General features: G+C 44.2%; 1 protein-coding gene and 1 non-coding gene across 2 annotated transcripts; both read left to right on the top strand.

Moving 5' to 3' along the window:
• The first annotated feature begins 11,477 nt into the window (after nucleotides 1-11,477).
• RPS20 (ribosomal protein S20) lies at nucleotides 11,478-15,872 on the top strand. The gene is made up of 4 exons (XM_032796901.2): nucleotides 11,478-11,613; nucleotides 14,437-14,536; nucleotides 15,145-15,218; nucleotides 15,648-15,872. Exons 1-4 carry the CDS (start codon nucleotides 11,611-11,613, stop codon nucleotides 15,828-15,830), a joined length of 360 nt encoding a protein of 119 aa, XP_032652792.1. The 5' UTR covers nucleotides 11,478-11,610; the 3' UTR covers nucleotides 15,831-15,872.
• On the top strand, nucleotides 15,005-15,069 carry LOC116834658 (small nucleolar RNA U54). Its single transcript, XR_004376009.1, has one exon. It is a non-coding gene; the product is annotated as a small nucleolar RNA U54 (small nucleolar RNA).
• Nucleotides 15,873-21,356: the final 5,484 nt, after the last annotated feature.

Genomic DNA, 21,356 nt, shown 5'->3' with positions numbered 1-21,356 from the left:
AGGAAAAACTAACTTATTCAGGGGTGTGTGTGTGTTCTGAGATAAAGCTGTTATGAATTCATAATTGCAGAAAATCCCTTGGTGGGGGTTGAAGGACTGATGCCTAACAGAGCCCCTTCTGGACCTCTGGGTGGGGGAGGATGATCTCTAGTAAGCTTATTAGTATGTGTGTAGATTTTTATTGCTTTAAATGTTTTCTCTCAAGCTTTCACCTTTAGAATAGATGTGCTTGTTAGAAAGAATTGTGTGGCAGCTTATAACTGGGCAATTATGCCATTTATAGCCTCTAGAAGGACAGTAAAAAGCAGATGCTGGCCTGTTTAGGCAGTCTTGCTTGATGGGAGTAACTCAGTATAGGCTGGGTACTGGGTAGCCCAGAAAATCCCTGATCAGGAGAGGGAGAGATGCGGTGGGTGATCTCCACCCAAGAGAGGTGACAGCTGAGGGATGTGGGGTTGCAGGGGGGGAGTGAGGGGAGATGAAACTGAGATTTTAAATAAATATTTATATAAATATAAAAGGACTTTAAGAGTTACAAAGTTCTACTTCCATCTGAAAAGGTGACTCAAGCTTTATATCCTTACATGGTCTAGTATGCATATTTGCCTTCAAGAACAAAACTAGAGAATTCTTCTCATAGTCAGAATCTTTTAACAGGAATATATTTAAAGCAGCTCTTCATGTGAGCACACAAGGGACTCCTCTTTTGAACAGGAAATGTGCCTGCTGGAAGTTGTCAGAAAGGTGGTCAATGAAGAAATGAAGTACACTCTGGGTAGTTTCTGAGGAGAGCTTTAGAACAGTCACAACTAGTGAGAGATTATTGTGGAACATGAGTATTCCTTACCTTCCTTTTTTAAAGAAAATGTGGGTTTACTAGGAAAAAGTGGACAGACTAAAATAAGGAGTAGTGGGATTTTTGTAAGACTAGACTTGCTTTTTGTCTCTTGAGTTTGTCTGGGGAGAGAGGAAACTCCATTTTTAAATGTCAGAACGGAGAAGACTCCAGAAAGAAATGTCCTGTTTGAAAGCTTTAAAAATACCATAAAAATACATAAATATTGAGTATCTGTATCCCTAAAATTTCCTGATCAGAAAAATATTTTTGTGGCCATGTTTATTAGGGTTATAATATTATGAAAATAAGAAACATGATACAAAATCTTCTGATAACTGTCTCAGCAACATGGTGATGAGACAAACATCCAGACTGAAAAATGCAGTATTCAGGTATTGTTGCTGGCATACTAATCTAGTCATCTCTCATATACTAAAGCTTTATTTTAAAATACTGCTTACTTACATGTACTGAGCAGATAGGTATATGCCAAAAAAAAATTACTGGAGAACTGCAAACTATCCTGGTTATTCTATCTTGTTCTCTGTTAAATAGAAACTTGGGTAACTTTAAGAATGGGCATTCCATAGAACTCTTAAACATTTTACTTGTCTTATGAGACCAGCAGCAAACTTCTATTTATTCAAAAAATAAGCTTACCTGCAGTTTTGCTGCAGGTGGCATAAGGGTATGGCTTCTTGCTCCTAATGCAGGAGGTCATGGGCTCAAATGCGGAGGTGGCCATGGCAGGTGGAGTGAAAATGTTGTACCTTCATGAGCCCAGATAATGCACTGTGAATCTGGATATCTAGGGTGTCGTTTGTTCTTTCTCTGGCTCACATGCCTATTCATTGCACTTCATAGTCATTTAGAATGTCAAGGACTAGTCATGTGGACCATGGAAAGAGTATATGTCTGGCCCTGTCAATGTGGGAGACCCTAGATCTAATCCTTAGAGCCATGACTGTGTATACAAAGTGAAACAAGTGCATGGAAGAAATTGAAAGACCCCCCATCAGATTAGCTCAGTGGCTAGGCCACTCCTAGTTTTGACTGATTCTTGCCTACATATTTATACCTGCCTCTGGAAATTTCCACCACATGCGTCTGACGAAGTGGGTATTCACCCACGAAAACTCATGCTCCAATACGTTTGTTAGTCTATAAGGTCCCCTAGGACTCTCCCAGTTTGACAACAAATGATTGACTACTCTTTGACTGTCTTACAACCACTTGTCCACTCACTGTATAGTAAATTCATCTGACTGCATTTCCCTTATCTGCTTATGAGAACGTCATGTGGGATTGTCAAAACCCATACTAAAATCAAGATATCAGATCTACTGCTGCTCCCCATCCACTAAGCCAGTAATCCTGACAAAGAAATTGAACCCAGGCCTCCCCCATAGATGTCCTAACCACTGGGCTAAGTTATGTGATCTCATTTAAAAAAAAAATTTGTTCCTTTTTTGATTTGCTAAAATTTTTATTTCTGGTTTGATCCAAAACTTTTTTCCCCATCGAAACAAAAAAGTCCATTACTTGTCCTGTTTTACTGATTCAAGTAGGGGAAACCTACCCAAAGAACCATCCAGGCCGACAAAGGACAGTGGGAACCCTGATTCAAAGGGAATAAAGGATGGGCTTGAGGCACTAAAGGCTAACTTGAAATACCATAAGAGACTTAATAAATAGACTCCACAAAGAGAGTGGATTGGGGTGGGGGGAGGGGGATTTTTTTTTTAGTGTTCTGGCCTGACAGTAAATTCTTATAAGAACCAACAGGGACCTGAGAGCACTGCATCTGCAGAGCTACATAGTGTGACAATGAGGTGCCTGGAGATGGTTGCCTGTCATAGTTTCATTTGTTTTATTTTTCTTTTAACAGTTAGAAGTTTTGTTTTCTACACCACAAAATCTTCTAAAACTTCAGAAATATAAGGAGGCTTAAGTAAGGTTCAGCTCCCTCCAACCCCAGCTAGATAGATGCTGGAATTAAGGGTGCTGCTATACCCCCTGGCTTGAAGTAGTTTCCATTATATACAGGGTTTATAGTTTGGTTCAATCGCTCTCAGCACCCCCACTATAAAAACTGTTCTATCACCCCTGACAGCCAGTGACTGAAAGCAGGGTGTTGAGGGACCACAGCTGGGAGGTAATGCCCCATACATTCCAGGAGGAGGAGGAGAGGTGGGGGGAAGAGTGTATGGAACACCCCCCGCTTCCCTTGACAGTGAAACTGAATGGTTCACATGGCATATAAAGTGATCTCTGAGCTGTTCTGAAATGGAAATGGCAATGAGAACAGACATTGAATCAACCCAAAGATGAATATATGCCCCCACCCTAAAATGAAGGACAAACCCTCACAGCAATCTCTCTCAAGAGAACATTAAAGAACTGAGCCTCAACTACGTTCCAGAGACCAGCACAGTAGCTGCAGTACTGCCTGAAGATCCAGATGGAAAAGTAGCCAGAGCAGAGCCTCAATTCTGCAAAGATATACATGTGCTTAACTTTATGCACTGTGAATAGGCTCTGTTTCATTGGGACTGCTTGTATGTAAAGTTAAGTGTGGGCAAGTCTTTGCAGGAATTGATCCTAGGATATGCATCGGCCTGCTATAGATTGGGGAGTAAATTTTATAACCTCCTTTGCAGTTTCCTCTCCTTGCATGTGGAAACTGTCTGTCCTGGTTCACAGTTAATGTAGCATTGCCATATGCAAGCATTGAAAGACATGAGACTAATACTTCTCAGTTCTTATTTTCTTACTGGCTTTTGAGTTGTCAGGTTCCAAAGTTTTTCTCTGAAGCCATGGGGGTTAGAAATTTTTTAAAAATTAAAGCTTTTAAAAAATTACTTAGTCACATGACTCCAAGAGCTAGCTCATCAAGACAAATATCACTAGGCTTGCAAAAAAATAAAAAAGAGCAAGCATGAGCAACACTTTTTTTTTATATGGCAGTAAGTGGTTATCATGCCCCAAACTACCTTCTACACATACTTCAGGATTTAGCTCTAGTTGCTTAAATAGCTGAACAAGTTGACCACAGTCTTCTAAGCCCTTAAGACAATGATAACTGCTCTTTCGGTGATAAATGTGCAAACTCAACATTTCATCCTGTTTTGTGGATGGAACTCCTGTTATCAGTTTAATTCTATATAGACGGGGGCAGGCATGTGGAATTGGAAGGCATAAGTGTTTCTTTTAGTTCTTGTTTGCAGGAAACTAAAATGGTAGTTTAAATGGTAAAATAAAAGTGGGAAACACATTGATACATGTCATGGGATGCTAAATAATCCATGTTCTCTCATGTTGTAGAAACAACTGTCTGTATATTGTGTGCATGAGAATGTAGAAAATATGCTTTTATTAAGTGTGCATTTTCTGAACTACTGTGGTAAGATTCATTGTAAGTCACAGAAAAGCTTAGGAACTGCGCTATACAGATCCAGAAGCTCTTAACTGCACTGCTGTGTGAGATCACAGTACAGACGCTATAGCTGCTTTTTCTTCTAACCACAACCTCTTAATTTAAATGGGAGACTACAGCTGCTTCTTTGCTACATTAACTTCTCAGAGAGAAGTGGGTAAGCCCTTTGAAATTCACACTTCTTAATATTTGATGCCTCTTGGATCATTTTCATGCTACATTGTTGATCCAGCCAGCTGTTCCAGGTAATGATTTCCTCAGTATAGTTCCTGTTTCTAATCAGAGCTTGAACACCAACACATCTTGTTTTCTTCTGAGTCTTAAGCTTTACTTGACCTTTTACTATTCCTGCTTGCTTCTGTCAAGCCATAGTGTGAGTAATATAGGTCAAAAAAGGTGGAGTATCATTGACCTGGCTTCAATCTCTCCTTTCAATCAGATTCCAAAGACTTAGGAAAAGTACCTACTGTTCTTCCTTGAGTACGATGTGTTGAATGTCACTGAGTACAAACCTTTCCCTTTTCTTTGTATTAACATCTACATGTTAGGTAAGTGTGAGATGCCACCAATATGCTGCTCTAATGTTCCAGTAGCACCAATGGGCTCCTGACACCTTATCTTAAATCTCCCTTTCATCAGCCATAGACAACGCTTTCACACAGGTCCTAGTGCCTGAAAAAATGCTCAGGACCTGAAAAACAACTGGTTCAAGTAAGCGTAGGAAATAGGGAAGTTTATGCTAATAGGATTAGGAAAACAATTGAGAGAAGCTAGATGAGACACTCTATTGAGAACATTAGTCATTAAGATAATGTGATGCCTTCGGCTACTTCTTGATAGGTAGGCACTTCAAATATCAAGAAATACCTTCTTTCATGTCTGATGTGCCAGGGAATTATATTGCTTAGTATTAAAGACCAAACTACTGTGATTGGTCACCTCAGCATGGGACTATAAGTCTTTACCAAAAGCTTGCGATTAAGGTCATAAAAACTCCAGATGGTGAAAAAGGCAGCAGGCTGTTTCCTAAGGCACTTACTGAAACTTCCTGGGTTTGTTTTTGGCCCTCATCCAATACCAAAAGAAAAGGGAAGGATGAATTGGAATCAGGATCCTGATACTTGCAGTCCCCAGGGACAATAGAGAAATGCCAAGGGTCAGGTCAGCCTGACTGGCTGGGTAGGCAGGCCAATGAGAGAGTGAGGAGCCTGGGGGCCTGCCCTTCATGGAGCCTGGAGCAGCCTGAGCCGCAGTAGGACGTAGCTAAGGAGAGAGCAGCAGCCTGAGCTGAGCTGGAGGCCACAAGCCATCTTGCCAGTGAGTGTCTAAACCAAAGAGGGCACTTTTCCATGTTATGCAAATGCTAGTGGCTCAGTATGGGCTGGTCAAGGAAGATGTATGATGCTTCTATCTGTAAGAACATAGGATTTTTTCCAAAGGCTGCTAGCAGGGATATTTTTCCCTGACTCCCACGTGCCCATAGTGATTCTGAGGGACTCCGTCTACTCCTTGCTCCTTTGTCTCTTGAAATTCTATGCTGACTCAAGGAAAGATTCAAATACCAGCTCAGCAGGTGCAGGATGACTGTTGAATGTGCTTTTGGTAGATTTAAAGCTCAGTGGTGATATTTAATGGCTAGATTTGATCTCACTGAGGCAAACATTCCTATCTTTATTGCTGCATGTTCTGTATTACATAGGATTTCTGAGGCAAAGGGGAAAAGGCTTCCAGGAGGGGAGAGGTGGACTGGCTCTTTGCTGAATTTGAACAGGCAAACAGGGCTATTAAAAGAGCCAATGATGGAGTTATATGGCTGAGGAGGCTATAAAGTGTCATTTTAAGAGTCAGCCATAGCAGTGTTGTGTAATACTTTTCTGAACTAATGTGCCTTTGTGCGCACAGACCTTGAATATGGTCATTGTACGGTCAAGGGTTATTGATGCCCCTTATTAATGTTGTGATGTGGCATTTATGCTTGGTACAAAAAATATACTTTGAATTTCAAAAACAACTTTAGTGAATATAAACAGCAAACAAAGCTCAAGTGCAAATACAGAAGCACTGTAAGAGGCTGACCCAAACATAAAAAAAGTAAACAATTAACATATTTGCATATTAAAAACATATTACAATGTTTCATTTGTGTTAAAAATAAGTAGTACACTGTAGTGTAAGTCATGGTTGTCCTTATTTTCCCTTAGCACAGAGGGGTTAGAGGAAAGGGTTCCTGTCATGCTGCAACCTGTGATGCTGGGGGTACAGGAAGCAGCAAATGGAGTTTTCCATGAATCGGAAAGGCTGCTATGTATGGAGTCTTGGGGGAGTTGACAAAATAATTTTCTGCAACATCTGTTTGTTGCTTGAGCAAAGAGATGTCCTGGTAAAATTACTGAAGTACCTCTCTGTCCCTTTATCATTCCTTCAGTAACCACTCTGTCCATTCCTGGTTCTTCCCCCTACTCTTGGCCCTTTGACTCCTCCAGTTCCTGAGCTCTTGATCAGCACCTGTACGGGACTGGAGGATCTCACAGAACATATCTTTCCTGATCCGCTTCTTTCTTTAGCTGATCAAGGTTAAATGTTCAGCAGGCGTAAAAGGGGCGTCTCTTAAGGCCACTATGCCAGAGGCTGCTGATTAAAACAAACAGATACAGAATTAGATTTACAGTCACAACAAAGTAAAATGTCTAAAAACTCCCTTACACTATTCCTAAAAAGACCTTCAATAAGCGATGCTATTTTTCATTTTAGCTTCAGAGCCCCTTGTTACATACATTTGCAGCTCAAGCAATGGTGAGAGTGGACTAGTGGGAGTGGTGGAGGACAGGTGCGTGAAAGGTTTAGACATTGGGTGCCACTCTGTGTCAGTAATGGGAAAATGGAGTGAATATGGAGAATACTTTCATAGGCAGTGGTGATTTTGATTGGTATCTCACTCCCAGAGGCCACAGCTGCCACAGACAGCGCGAAGCCGCCTGGGCCTGTATGCTGCTAGCCTGTTGAAATATTGTCTGCAAAATTCATCACAGAATGGTGTGGGAATGTCTCTGCCTTGTTTCTTTCCTTCTGATAGTCATCCTTCAGAATATTTGGGAGAGGGCTATAAAGTATCTCCATGAAAGTTTTGTCAAGTTTGTTCAAGAGGATGCAAGGAGCACCCCTGTTGAGATAAGCAAAATGCTTTGCATAGCCACGTGGCTAGCTTAACAAGAAGAAGCGGATGCCACCTCTACCCAACCCCAGGACAGTGATCTGATGCTGCAGACTGTGTAACTTGGACTGCCATATTATTTTAAAATTTTCTAACATTTTACAAGTTATCTATATTATGGGTGGGATGGGTACCATTTTAATAAAAAGAAGAGTAGGTGGGAGGGAAGGGAGATTTTGGGCAACAAAAAAGTTTTTAAAAAAATTGCTTATAAGGAATATTATATCTCTACACTTAACTGAGTTCCCTTCCCTGTCATCATCAAGCCCATTAGTGCTCACCCAACAAGACTGTCCTGATGCCAGTTGAGCGTCGAACAACACCTGGCCCGCTAAATGGTTTGTGTCCCTTTCTTTATCCTCCCCTATTCCCTCCTCAAGTCCTCATTGTGCACGTCAGAGGTTTCTGCACCTGGATCTCGCAAAGTGTCCAAAATCACATTCTGGGTGATGGTAGATCCTCACCAAGTATGGCATCTAGGAACAAAGAATACAGGTTGCATTTACAGGAGAGGGGGACTATCCTGGGAAGCAGACACACTGAAAAAGATGTGTGGGTCACAGTGGATAATCAGGTGAACATAAGCACCCACTGCAACGCTGTGGCTAAAGGCCTAGTGCAAGCCTGGGATGTATAAGCAGTGGAATTTCAAATAGGAAGGCTACGTTACTTCTGTGTTTGACAGGGTTGTGACTGCTAATGGCATACTGTGTTCAGTTCTGGTGTTAATTCAAGAAAACTGTTGATATCTCAGAGAGATTTCAGAGAAGAGCCAGGAGAATGGTTAAGGATTGGAAAGCAGGACTTATAGTGATTTAAGGAGCTCAATTTATTTAGCTTATCAAAGAGAAGACAAAGGTGTGATTTGATCAGTCTATAGTACCTACATGGGGAACAGAAATTTGACAATAGAGGGATCTGCAATCCAGTATACAAAGGTAACAAGATCCAATTGAGTTGAAGCTAGACAATTCATACCAAAATAACGTGCAATTTTTAAGGGAGTGTAATTAACCAGTAGAATAAAATAGCAAATGTTGTTGATACTCCATCACTGGAAACTTTAAAAGCAAGACTCAGGGTATGGCTACACTTGAAATTGCGGCAGCGCTTTGAAGTGTGAGTGTAGTCGGAGCGCCAGCACTGGGAGAGAGCTCGTAACCACATCCTCTACGGGTGTAGCTTGCAGCGCTGGGAGCTGTGCTCCCAGCGCTGCAGCACTGATTACACTGAGGCTTTACAGCGCTGTATCTTGCAGTGCTCAGGGGGGTGTTTTTTCACACCCCTGAGTGCGAAAGTTGCAGCGCTGTAAAGTGCCAGTGTAGCCATACCCTAAATGTTTCTTTAAAAGATGTGCTCTAGTTCAGTGGTGCCCAACCTCATTACATAGGAGGACCATATAAATCTAAGCACAGCCTTGTGTGAACCAAACAGATTCCACTAACTGTAGTAAGATTGTCACATATATTGATATAGGTATATAGATATATATTGCCACAGGATTCTCTGCTGCTTTTACAGATCCAGACTAAGACGGCTACCCCTCTGATACTTGACACCAGGCAAGGCACTGCATTTAGCCGTATGGAGTGGAAATCAAATTTCCACTACATGCATCTGACTAAGTGGGTATTCACCCACGAAAGCTCATGCTCCAAAACGTCTGTTAGTCTATAAGGTGCCACAGGATTCTCTGCTGCTTATATTGATTTATAGTTTAAGTTGAGTTTTTGTATTTATTTAGTTTCTATGTACAGTATTGTCTTTTTACATACCTCTGTAAACTAAAATGATGTAAATGTGACAACAAAGCCCTAATGGATCAGTTGTTAGTATATGGTGTTGAAGCAGGCTGCGGGCCTTAAGAAATGCTTTGGTGGGCTGTGTACAGCCTGCAGGTTCCAGGTTGGGCAGCCCTGCTCTAGTTCAACTGCAGCTATTGATCTTGAAGCAGGAATTAATTCAAGGAAGTATGTTCTTATGGTGTGTATTATTCAGGTCAGACTAGATGATCACAATGGTCTCTGCAGGCCTTAAAAATCCAAGAATTCATGACATGAGATTATTATACTTAACAAGGAAGATGAAACCACCAAGGTCCATAGTGAGATTTTCAGAAGCTGGAGTACTCTCAGCAATAAGTATTTGTACATGAGTAAGAGGGGCGGAGCCTCAGCCTGACCAACTTCCAATCTTACCACAGAACTCTTCTACAAAAACAAATCTTACAATATCAGAAACAAATGGATACTAAAAGGGAAAGGTGACTTAAAATCAAGTATAAGTGGATAAATCCAAGCCTAAATGGAGCAGGGTCCAGCAGGGATTTAACTCGATGCTAACTGATAATTCTTTTCCCCCCTAGACATTATAGTAGTGGCTATAATATAAATACTTTGCATGAATAGACAGGAACAGGTTCATCACCCTTTAAAGCAAGTTAGCGTGAATAGCAACACATTATTGTTCCTACAACAGCCAACTCTATTAATCAAGAATAGAATTTAAAATGATTATAAGCTGTTGGGGGCAGTCTCTGCATCTTTGCTATGTGTTTGGACAGCACTTAGCCTAAGGGCCTTGATCCATGACTGGCCATTAGGCACTGTGTGACAAACAATACTTGCCTAGCAGGGGCGACTCTAAACATTTTGCCACCCCAAGCACGGTGTCATGCTGCTGGGGTCGCTCTGCCGGTCACTGGTTCCCGTGGACCCCCCGCAGGCTTGCCTGCGGGAGGTCCACCGAAGCTGCGGGACCAGCGCACCCTCTGCAGGCATGCTGCTGAAGGCACCCTGCCTGCTGCCGTCCTGATGACTGGCAGAGCGCCCCCTGCAGCATGCCACCCCAAGCACGCACTTGGCGTGCTGGGGCCGGGAGCAGCCCCTGTTGCCTAGTGTTCTTTCATTTAAAGAATGTGTTACTTTACATTAGGGAGACTTTTTAATGGATTATTTTTTGCTATAATTACTACTATTAAATTGTTAAGAGCTGGACTTTAAGACTGCCATCTTGCAAAGGCCTACACATTTAAAGCTAAAGGAACCGGGCTGTATCTACCCTATGAGGATTGGTACAAAGGCTGAGAGTGGGGTACTTGCTGCTCTTGTACTGTGTGTGCAGGTCGGGGAGGTGTCCTCTTCCCTCTGCAGCCATCCCCAGCACCAAGCTGAAATACCGAGGCTGGACAAATGGGGCAGGATCTGGCCTTTTAAAATTGGGAAAAGTTGACCCCTTGTATTTAAAAGCTGTCAGTTGGACAGTGGCTCCTACCTCTGACTTTTCGCTAGCAAACAAAGTCAGTGTGACTGCCTGAGGTGTTTTTCAATCTTTTGTATCTTTCCATCCTTACTTTATGTTAAGGAGAAATCAACTGCTTGAGGCTAGGATGTACTAACAATCCTTTGAGAACCCCCTGAGTGACCACTCTAATCACAAATCACCCCAAACATTCACCTGCTCAGTTAAATTAGGTTATTCTCCTTTTAAAATCAGGCACTGAGGCTCTGGGCATTTCTCGATTTGAGCCCTCACTAACCCCTGACTTTACAGATTTTTGTCACATACTCAGCCCTGCCTGCACAGGCTCGAGCTTGGCTGCGGCCACCACTATCAACCCCAGTGCTGGGGCTGCCAACTAAACGTCCCCTCCAAGCCCGCAGTCCGGGGCGGAGAGGGGTTCAGGGGCGGGCAGGTGCGCACTCCGGGCTGTAATACAGGCAGTACAACTCCCGCCCGGGCTCAGCCTTTATTATGCCCTGGCAGCCCTGCGGTTCCGCTCAGCAGGCGGGCACCACAGCGCAGAGGGAGCCCGGCGGCCCTACCCAGCCCAAGGGTGCAGCGTCCTGCCCCTGCCCCGCGGTCTGGTCTGTCTCAGGCGGGAAACCTCGCCTGCCTGACCCCAGTGCAAAGCAGGGGCGGGGCGGCGCGGCCCGGTCTGGCGTCAGAGGTCACGCGATGCCCGTATGGAGCGCTCCTATATAAGCGGCGCGCGCCCCGCCCCCCGTCTCTGCTGTGAGTGACTTCGTCGCAGCTGCTGTTCTTGGCGCCGCTCCTGACTCACCGCTGTTCGCTGGGCCGCGCTGCCCCGCCCGGGAATAAGTCGGTCAGGAGGCCCCTGCAGCCATGGTGAGCGGGGGGAGGGGTTACTGGCGGTGCCAGCAGGGCCGGGGAAGAGCGCGTAGCGCTGCCGCGCGGCTGCTAATCCTCTGCCAGGCCGCGACCTGCCGCGTGCTCCCTGCCTGTCGGCCGAGCGCCGCTGGGCGGTGGCTCCCGGCCTCGTTGTCGTTTGTTACATGGGGGCCTTTCTCCTCTACCTGGTGCTGAGCTCGACAGAGGCGCTGGGCTGGGGAGAGCCAGCGGCAGCGATCGCCTGTGCTGACGGGGAAGCGGGGGGGCACTGGCTGGCGGCGACGGAGCGGCTGGGGCACTTTACAGTTGGGGGGTTCGGGGACAGTTCTAGGCCGCAACCCTCAAATGTCCTGCTCCTGCCGGCTTTGGCCAATAGCAGGATGGGCAGACAGCAAATGTGAAAAATCAGGACTGGGATAGGGGGGTAATAGGAGCCTATATAAGAAAAGGACAAAAGTCGGGCCATCTGGTCACCTTAGCCAATAGACACCCCCGCGCTGGGGAAACGGCCGCCTTCAAACAAGCTGTGTGTGTGCTGCACGCTGAGCTTCACCAGCTTAGCCCCTTGCTGCAAAACGCTGCCAGTTCCAAGTGTGCCTGTGCGTGAGCGGGGGGTTGGATTCTTGGAAAATCATGAAAACAGCTTTCTGTGGTTTGTATCTTCTGTTTCCCCTGTAGTTTTACCTGCTTTAGAAAGTCAGTGAATCAAACTGAAATGGCTCTTACAAATTAAATTGGTGGGTTCTTTGTGGTGTACCTCTGCTGTCTCTAGAAACCTCTTTCATTAGCTGTTAAGCTTTATCATCAATGGGATTGCAATACAGTGTTATTTGCAAAATAAATACAAGTACTTTTATTTATTAAAAAATCCTAGTATATATTACCATCAAAAGCTAGGGTGCCTGCTAGTTATATGAAAATACAGTAGCAGCAATAAAATACTTGTATATTGTTGACCTAAATCAGTCAATACAGGGATTGTCTTTCTGATCGCTCTGATAAGTAGCACATTGCAGAAGTTATACATTAGATTGTTCTTTCTTAAGTATTGTTACTTAATTATTCACTTTTTCCACCACAAGAAGTCAGAGCAGGTATACTAGTGTTGCTGTCATTTCCCAAATGAATTTAATGTTCAGTGTCTGGTAGATGCACAGCTATAATTTGTTGACCACGGATCTTTGTTCTTTTATCATCTGGCTGGATTATGCCAATGATACAGGCATTATTTTTTTTTTGAATATTTGCTCTGAAACAAACACTGGTTAAACTCTTACAGACTTGTATGTCACTCTGTGCTTAAAGAGACCAGGTGGGTGAGGTAATAGGGTGAGGTAATATGTTTATTGGACCAACTTCTGTTGGTGAGAGAGACAAGCCCTCATGCTGAAGAGCTCTTCAGGTCTGGGAAAGGTACTCAGAGCTATCTGTTTGATCTTGTATTTAGTTGGAACACTGAGTACCCTTCCCACACCCAAGGAAGAGCTCTGTATAACTCAAAACCTTGTCCGTCTTCCCCCAACCTTGTCCTTCTACTATCCTGGGAGTGACACCACTACAACAACACTACAAACTAAGGCAGGGATGGCAGCCTGAGAGAGAGTCAGAATTTACCAGTGTGTATTGCCAAAGAGCCACAGTAACATGTCAGCAACCCCTGATCAGCACCTAACCTTGCATCCCTGTGCCACCTGCCAGCCACAATCAGCTGTTTTGTGGTGTGCAGGAGGCTTGGGGGGAGGAGGAAGAGGAGGAGTAGCAAGGGCACAGCAGGGGAAGAGGTGTAGTGGGGCTAGGGCCTGGGGCAGAGTCAGGGGTTGAGCAGTGAGCATGCTGAAGCACATTGGAAAGTTGGCACTGGTAGCTCCAGCCTCGGAGTTGAGCGGCATGTGGCTCTGGAGCCACAGGTTGGCCACCCCTGTACTAAGGCCTGGTCTACATTACAGATTTAGGTCAACATAAAGTAGCTTACTCTGTGTCTACACTAAAATATAGCTAAATATAACTATATAATATAGTTATATTGATGTAACTCTGCCACTACTTCCACTTAATAACTCCACCTCTGTGAGAGGCATAGCCCTTAAGTTGTAGTTAGGTTGATAAAGCCTCAGTGTAGACGATGTGTTGCTTACATAGACCTGCTACCTTTCAGAAACCATCCCGCAATGTCCCACACTGCCAGTTAAATTGGTGCAAGTGCTTCTGGTGAGGACATGCACAGCTGACACAAGGAGCATAGTGTATACGTGTAGAACTGATTCAGTTTCAGGCAAGTCTCATCTTAAGCACATTTAACATGCATGAATTCAGCTTTGCGCAGTTGGCAGAAACAAAAAAAAGAGAAAAATAACAAATTAATATTGTACCTGTAGTGCGGGTGATTCCGCCTGCCATTACACTCAATGTAACTTTGACTTTACGTGCTGACAGTGGAACGTAACCCCGGGGTAAGATGAGGCTCGCCTGTACTGCAGTAGCTCTATGTCCAAATAACTTGCATTAACTTAATTTTGTAGTGTAGACTTGCCCAATATGGTTAAAGGGGCGCTTCTGATGTTTTCCAAGGTGGATAATTGTTGGAGTAACTGTACAAAATGCCATCTCTGAAACTAGATTCTTGTCCTTTCCTGTTCTTCCTCCTTTTTCCCCTCATTCAGAATCATACCTACATCTTTTTTATATGGACTCTAATAAAAGTTATAAAAACTTGCTATGTCTGTTTTCAATTTTAGTGAAGGTAGAATGCTTTAAGGAGCATATGTGCAATACTGACCAATTTAGCTATAATTTCTAATATTCATAATGTTAATGTTTCAGGCATTTAAAGATAGTGGCAAAGCACCTGTGGAACAGGAAGTAGCAATTCACCGAATTAGAATTACCTTGACAAGTCGCAATGTAAAGTCCCTTGAGAAGGGTAAGTAATACTTTTTTAGAGTTGCTTATGATCTGAAGTCTCAAATGTTGAAAAACATAACTTGTCAATTAGAGAAGTTGCCAGCTGAAGTTATTAGCTGGTAAGTTGTCAATTGTGTTTAAAATTCTTTACCACAGCCATTGACCTACTCTGCCAGTGACCTAAACCAAACCAAGGAATAAACTTGTTATGTTCACCTGCTTTAAACACTTACTTTATCCATACTAGCCAAACTGTTTAACTATTAACTCTCTTGAACAAAGTTTTATCTGTGTTGTGAACAGTTCTAAAATAGCTATGCCTGGTCCATGATCTCAAAGCTAAATGTGTTTAAACTATGTTAGTTTAACTAGCTCAAGAGTTAAGAGTTTAATCTAACACTCTAAATGCCATTGTGGACAGGCCTAAAAAGTAAAATTGCAAGTGAACTTGCTAATTCTGGGATGAGCAGTTGATTCCATATATAGTTGGCTATGAGGAGAAATTGTAAACTGAATTACTATGATTGTTACTTACGCTATTCTGAGCCAACATTTTATGTGAAGTGGAGTATCTAGTTCAATTAAAAAAAAAAACTTTTTTCTAAATAGTTGTGTATTCTTTTACAGTCTGTGCTGATTTGATCAGAGGTGCCAAGGAAAAGAATCTAAAAGTGAAGGGGCCTGTTCGCATGCCTACTAAGGTACTTACGGTTTAGGAGGCAGGAAAACCATGATTAATTCTGCATAATTTTATTTGTAAATTACAAATAGTAAAATTGAGAAGGACTGTGATCTGATTTAAACAGGATTTAAAACATTTAAATTCTAATCAGTTAATGGATTAGGAGCTGGCATAAGCATGACTAAATTGTTAAATACAGAAGAGGATTTTGACCTTCCTACTTGCATTTTGACTTAAGACTCCTTGGACAGCTATGAAAAGGGGGTGAGGGTGGCCATCAATATATAAGTAGAGTTAATTTTTGATTGTGTATGCGGTTTAAAAAAAAATACTGCAAGCAATATTTTAATTACATTAGAGCTATAGAAAGTTTTTTTTTGATTCTAATCAAAACCTCTGCATCAATCTGTCTTCCACTATTGGTTAGTGTTCCACTTTCTGTTAACAGACTCTGCGAATCACTACTAGGAAAACACCTTGTGGTGAAGGTTCTAAGACCTGGGATCGTTTCCAGATGCGTATCCACAAGCGTCTCATTGACTTACACAGTCCCTCTGAGATTGTTAAGCAGATCACTTCTATCAGTATTGAACCAGGTGTAGAAGTTGAAGTTACTATTGCTGATGCCTAAACGCCTGTCATCTACTTTAATAAAAGTTGATTTGTAATTTTTTTACTGTTGCTTTGTGTTTTGTGAAATAGAATCTTGATTAGAATCATGACTAGAAACTTTCATGAATAAAGAACCGAAACAAAATGGCATAACAGTCAAGACTCCAAGCCTGAGTAGAGGTGAAGGTTACATTATTTTCTTTTACCATTGATTTATAACTGCTTTAATGTATTTTGAAGAAGGGAGTGCAGTGTGATGTGATGTTTCAAACTAAAATAAGAATTTTTCCTAGCAAATTTTATTTGCCTGAAACAGTCTGGTTTAACAGTGGACTGCAAAGGCTCAAATCCCCTTTAGTTTGCTTCTTTATGATGTATAAAGGAAGGCTAAACTTTATTATTTTTTTAAATCATGCCTGTTAAGGAAGACCAAGAGGTCCTGGGAATACTTATTGTGAGACTTTATCTGAAGCAGTGAGTATATTGAATATCTAACAAACACCTTTAATCTCAAATGTGAATTCAGCATTGAAGTTAAATAGCCTGTTAAAAGCTTTTAAACAGCTGACTTAGGCCTTGGCTACACTCACACTTTACAGCACTGCAAGTCTCGCGCTCAGAGGTGTGAAAAAACACCCCCCTGAGTGCTGCAAGATACAGCGCTGTAAAGCGTCAGTGTAAACAAGGTGGCAGCGCTGGGAGCACGGCTCTCAGTGCTGCACGCTACACCCGTAAAGGATGTGGTTTACATGCAGCGCTGGGAGAACTCTCTTCCAGTGCTGCCGCTCTGACCACACTCACACTTCAAAGTGTAGCCATACCCTTAAACTCTTTCCCTCCCAAGTGTAACTTTCTCTTGTGATATTTCACCAGTCTTGGGGCTTGTCTTCACATACAGTGGTGCAACTGGACCAATGCAGCTGCACCGCTGTAGTGCTTTACTGAAGATGATACTATGCCGATGGGAGAGCTCCCATTTGCATAGTTAGCTGCTTCCTCTTGGGTAGGTGGGTTATGTCAAAGAGAGAGCTCTCCCATGGACATAGCACTGTCTGTACAGGGGTTAGGTTGGTGTAATTAGGTCACTTGTGATGTGTGGATTTTTGACACCTGTGAGCGACTTAGTTACACTGATAGAGGTCTGTAGCATAGACCTAGCCTAAGTCTTCCGCGTTAGATAGAACTTGAATTCCTAGTGTAGTTAAGGGGGAAAATTCAGGAACGGCCTCCCCCCCCCTTTTTGTATATAAAGCAATTAAAGGGCATGGGTCCAATTTTTGGTTTGTATATCCTTTAAGGGCCTTCAAAGATCTTCCAGTAATCTTCAAGAGAAGGAAGGACCTGATATTTCAAATGTTAGGTTCATGGTTATTACAACGAACTGTAAAAGGGTAAAAACAAAGCTTTAATTGCAAAACTGAAGTCAAGCTTGACAAATCTGTAATACTTGATTCAATCCCCTGTACAATTCAGTTAAGGACTGAAAGAAATGCTTGGCAATTTCACTTCTTGCAGATATGTTCATGTCACCACTCTAGTGTATTTTTGAGGGCCTGTTGCTCTGTGAAGTCAAAACAAATGCCTGTTCCTGCAGGATGCTTGGAGAATAGATGGGGCTTCACCTAGTATCTTCAAACTTCAATTCTTTTCTGATACACACTATTTCTATGTGAAATACTATATACTCAATCAGCCTAATGTTAGAAAAATATTTAGAAATGTTATCAAGGTAGAGGTGTACGTGAAAACTTACATTCCCTTCTGTTTCCTCTTCTCCAGACTAAACAAACCCAACTTTTTAAATCTTACCTCATAGATCATGTTTTCTAGACCTTTAATAATTTTTGTTTTTCTTCTCTGGACTTTCTCTAATTTGTCCACATCATTCCTGAAATGTGGCACCCAGAACTGGACACAATACTCCAGTTGAGGCCTAATCAGCACAGAGTAGAGCGGAAGAATTACTCTCATGTTTTGTTTACAATACTCCTGCTAATACATCCCAGACTGATGTTTGCTTTTTTGGCAACAGCATTACAGTGTTGGCTCATATTTAGTGTGTGATCCATTATGACCCCCAGATCCCTTTTGGCAGCCTCGTACTGAGCCCACTAACTACTACTGTAACTTCCAGAAAGGTATCCAGGCTTGATAGGAAGCCATCAAGAGATCTAGAAATCCACCACTTACCTTAATTGTTCAAATATTTTCTTTATCCTTAGAAATTAAGCACAAAATTTTAATCAGAATTTGTCTGGTTTCAGCTGCCTGTCACTGGTTCTTGTTATACTTTTCTCTGCTAGATTAAAGAGCCCTTTAGTGCCTGTTATTTTCTCCCCCTGAAAGTGCTTACATGCTACACTCAGGTCCTCTCTCAGGTATTTTTTTATAAGCTAAACAGGTTGAGCTTTTTAAATCTCACAATAAGGCACTCTTTCCTCAAATACTTTTTGTGCCTTTTATGCAGCTTCAGTGTGTGGTGTTTTTTGTTTGTTCATTTTTCAATGGAGGTGCTTTTCCACTGTGATTTTTAAATTCTTTTCAGAGTCACTGATTTCCAGGATACAATCCTCCATTCTGTAGATATGGCTTACATTCCTTGCAGATATATAACTGCATATGGCTGTGTTAAAACAGATTTTGTTTAAATAGGTCCAGCTTACCAAGCAATCCAGAATGACCTGTATGGTTACCTTATCACTTACCACTCTACCAATCTGTCATTTGCAAATTGTCAGCCATGATATATTTACTAGCAGACTACTGATGAAAGTTAACCTGCTTACTCTGAGGCTCTGCTTACTACTTAACAGTGTTTTCAGTGTAGATCAGGGCACATCTACATTACAAAATTAAATCAACTAAAGTTAGGTTGACCTACAGCCACTGCAGTAATTGAAGTGGCTCTGTGTCCACATTGTGCTCCTATCAGTAGTGCTTAGCCTCATCAGGAGCGCTTGCCCCAACTTAAGTGGGGCATTATGGGGCACTGGCTGGCAGGGCTCAGGCTGCCAAAGGCAGCAACAGGCAATGTAAGCAACATAATGTCTACACGGACACTGCACTGACCTAACTACACCTACTTAAGCCTCTCAGAGCGGTGGGTTGGCATAGCAGGGGGAGTTAAATTGGCAGGAAGAACACTAGCGTAGATGCTTAGGTCAATGTAAGCTGCCTTACATCAACCTGTAGCCCAGGCCCCGGAGTCAATGACAGACCCAGGAACAATCTGGGTATGTCTTTGTTACCTGCTGGAATGGTAGGCAGCAATCAATGCAGCGGAGGTCGATTTATTGCATCACCGGGATAAATCGACCCCCGTGCGTGATCCTGTCGACTCCTGTACTCTTTTGGTGAGAGGTGCAGGCAGAGTCAACAGGAGAGGGGCAGCAGTGGACTCACCACAGTAAGTTGATCTAAGTACCTCAACTTCAGCTACTGTTGTTCAAGTAGCTGAAGTTGTGTAACTTAGATCTACCTCCTCTCCCCAGTGTAGACCAGGCCAAAGAGTGGTAATCTCAATCTATAGTCCTGCATTTTAACAGTTACTCACCCTAATATTCCTGCAACCACAATATTGCCACTAGCTTTAGACCGTGATAAAAATGCAGGCTCAGCCAGACTTTGAAAAAAATGGCTGGGAAGCTCCACTGTTAGGGCTTCTCCACCTCACGTTTCCTTTACGAAGGGTTGGCTTGTGCGCCACTGCCCCCTGCTGGACATCCAGCCTGCTCGCCACGTGGGTCGGTGAGCGACAGGACTCCGGCCCGCTTCGGCATTGCCCAGCAGTCGCTTCGCAGGCGCCTTTGATGACCTCCCACGCGTGAGCTCTGTGTCGGGCTCAGGTCAAGTCACAGCTGCCGCTGGGCCCGTGCTGGTAGCCCCGCTAGCGAGGCCTGCCGAGGCGCGTGGAGACAAATATTCCAGGCCAGAAGCGGTCCCTGGCGGGGGTGACTCCATGGCTGGGGAAACGGCCGGGTGCTGCCGCCGCCCATGCGGTGCCCATGTGAACGCAGGGCTCAGCCCCCAGGGCTGGCCGAACAGCGGATCCATCGGTACCAGGCAGGCCCTGGAGGGACCTTAGCGACGGGTACCTAATGCCCTGCCCCCCAGACGTTCCCCCCGAGCTCAGGCCGGTACAATTGTCCCGTCAACCCTGGAAAGAGGAACCGGTAACTGGAAGCCCAGTGCGGGGGCGTCCAGGTGCTTAGAGCCATCCCCGTCCCCAACCGTCACAACGGGCTTCTCGCTGGCAGGTGTAAGACGAACCACCCCTCGGGCGGCAACATTGGCGGGACCCCCCCCGCACGCGCCTCCTATTGCGCGCCGGGCCGGGCCCGCGGCCAATCAGGGGAGACGCTGGCATCGCTGCCCTGCCCTGCCCCGCTGGGAGGCGGCACCAGCGCCTTGCCGGCCCGCGCGCGCTAAAAAAAGGCGGCGGGTGGGGGCAAGCAGAGAGTGCGGTGGTTAGAGCGCGTGAGGAGGTGGAGCGGGCGGGGCTGGAAAGCCCGCGAGCTGCGCGCGACGCCAGCCTTGCGTAATCTGCCTCTCCCTAGGTGGCGTGTGGGAGGGGTTGGAATCACCCCCCCCACACACACACACACACTCTGAGAGCGGGCGCACGTCCCCTCCCCCGCGCAGGGAACCGGGCTCGGGAGCTCCCTGGCTGCTGGTGCTTGCAGGTGTTCCGCATCTCTGAGTCCCCAGCTGGCAGCCCCGCTACTCTCCCGGGGCGGCTGAGGGAGAAGCTAGTAGCGCCTCACGCGTCTCCAGCCTATGATGAGGCAGACCCTGGCCGGGCGCCGCTCCCTCCGCTCACCTAGGCTCGGTGTCCAGCTGCTCTCCCTCTGTCACAGGCAGCTCTGGGTGCAGTTCCTGGCTCTGCCACTGAGTGACTGGACCCTTGGGGAGGGCATTGCCTCTGCTTCGCTTCTGTTAGTGGGGGCAGAGCGGGCTCTGAAGAGATTTATGACTCCGTTCATTAGGGCCAAACTCTGCCCCTTGCATCCTTGTGCCACGTGTTCTCCAGCTGCAGTCGGTGGGAGCCCTGCATAAGGGTAGGAGTGCGGGCAGAGTTGAGCTCACTGAGTTTGATCTTGTTAGGGTGCTGAGCACCCTCACTTTGTGAGTCACCAACATTTTGAGAGCTCCTCTTGACAGCTGCGAAGGAAAGAGAATGGTAGAAGTGCTAACTATCACCTTCAGATGTACCTATTTACAGGACTGCCCATGTTGCTGGTCTGGTACTGTAGATAGTAAATGGTTTGGATTTCCTGCAGACTCTTTATGCTATCTGCAGTTTTAAAAATGTGCTTCTTATGTTGCAGAGCATTTTTAAAGGGTGAATAACTACAAGTTTTCTGGGGGTCATGTCTTTAGATCTCCCTCCTTCCTCACCCTCTCCCCCTTCAGGAGGTGTGTGTGTACATATACATCTTTTTTAAATTTAAAAACCTTGCTTGTTTCTTGCATACTCTCCACTATTTGCATGTGAGAGCATGTGTGTTTTGTTTCTTATTCCTCTCAGTGTGAACAGGATAAGAGA

Source organism: Chelonoidis abingdonii, chromosome 2 (assembly GCF_003597395.2).
Source record: "Chelonoidis abingdonii isolate Lonesome George chromosome 2, CheloAbing_2.0, whole genome shotgun sequence".
Classification (NCBI taxonomy): domain Eukaryota; kingdom Metazoa; phylum Chordata; order Testudines; family Testudinidae; genus Chelonoidis; species Chelonoidis abingdonii.
This window is presented reverse-complemented; position numbering and strand designations above follow the sequence as displayed.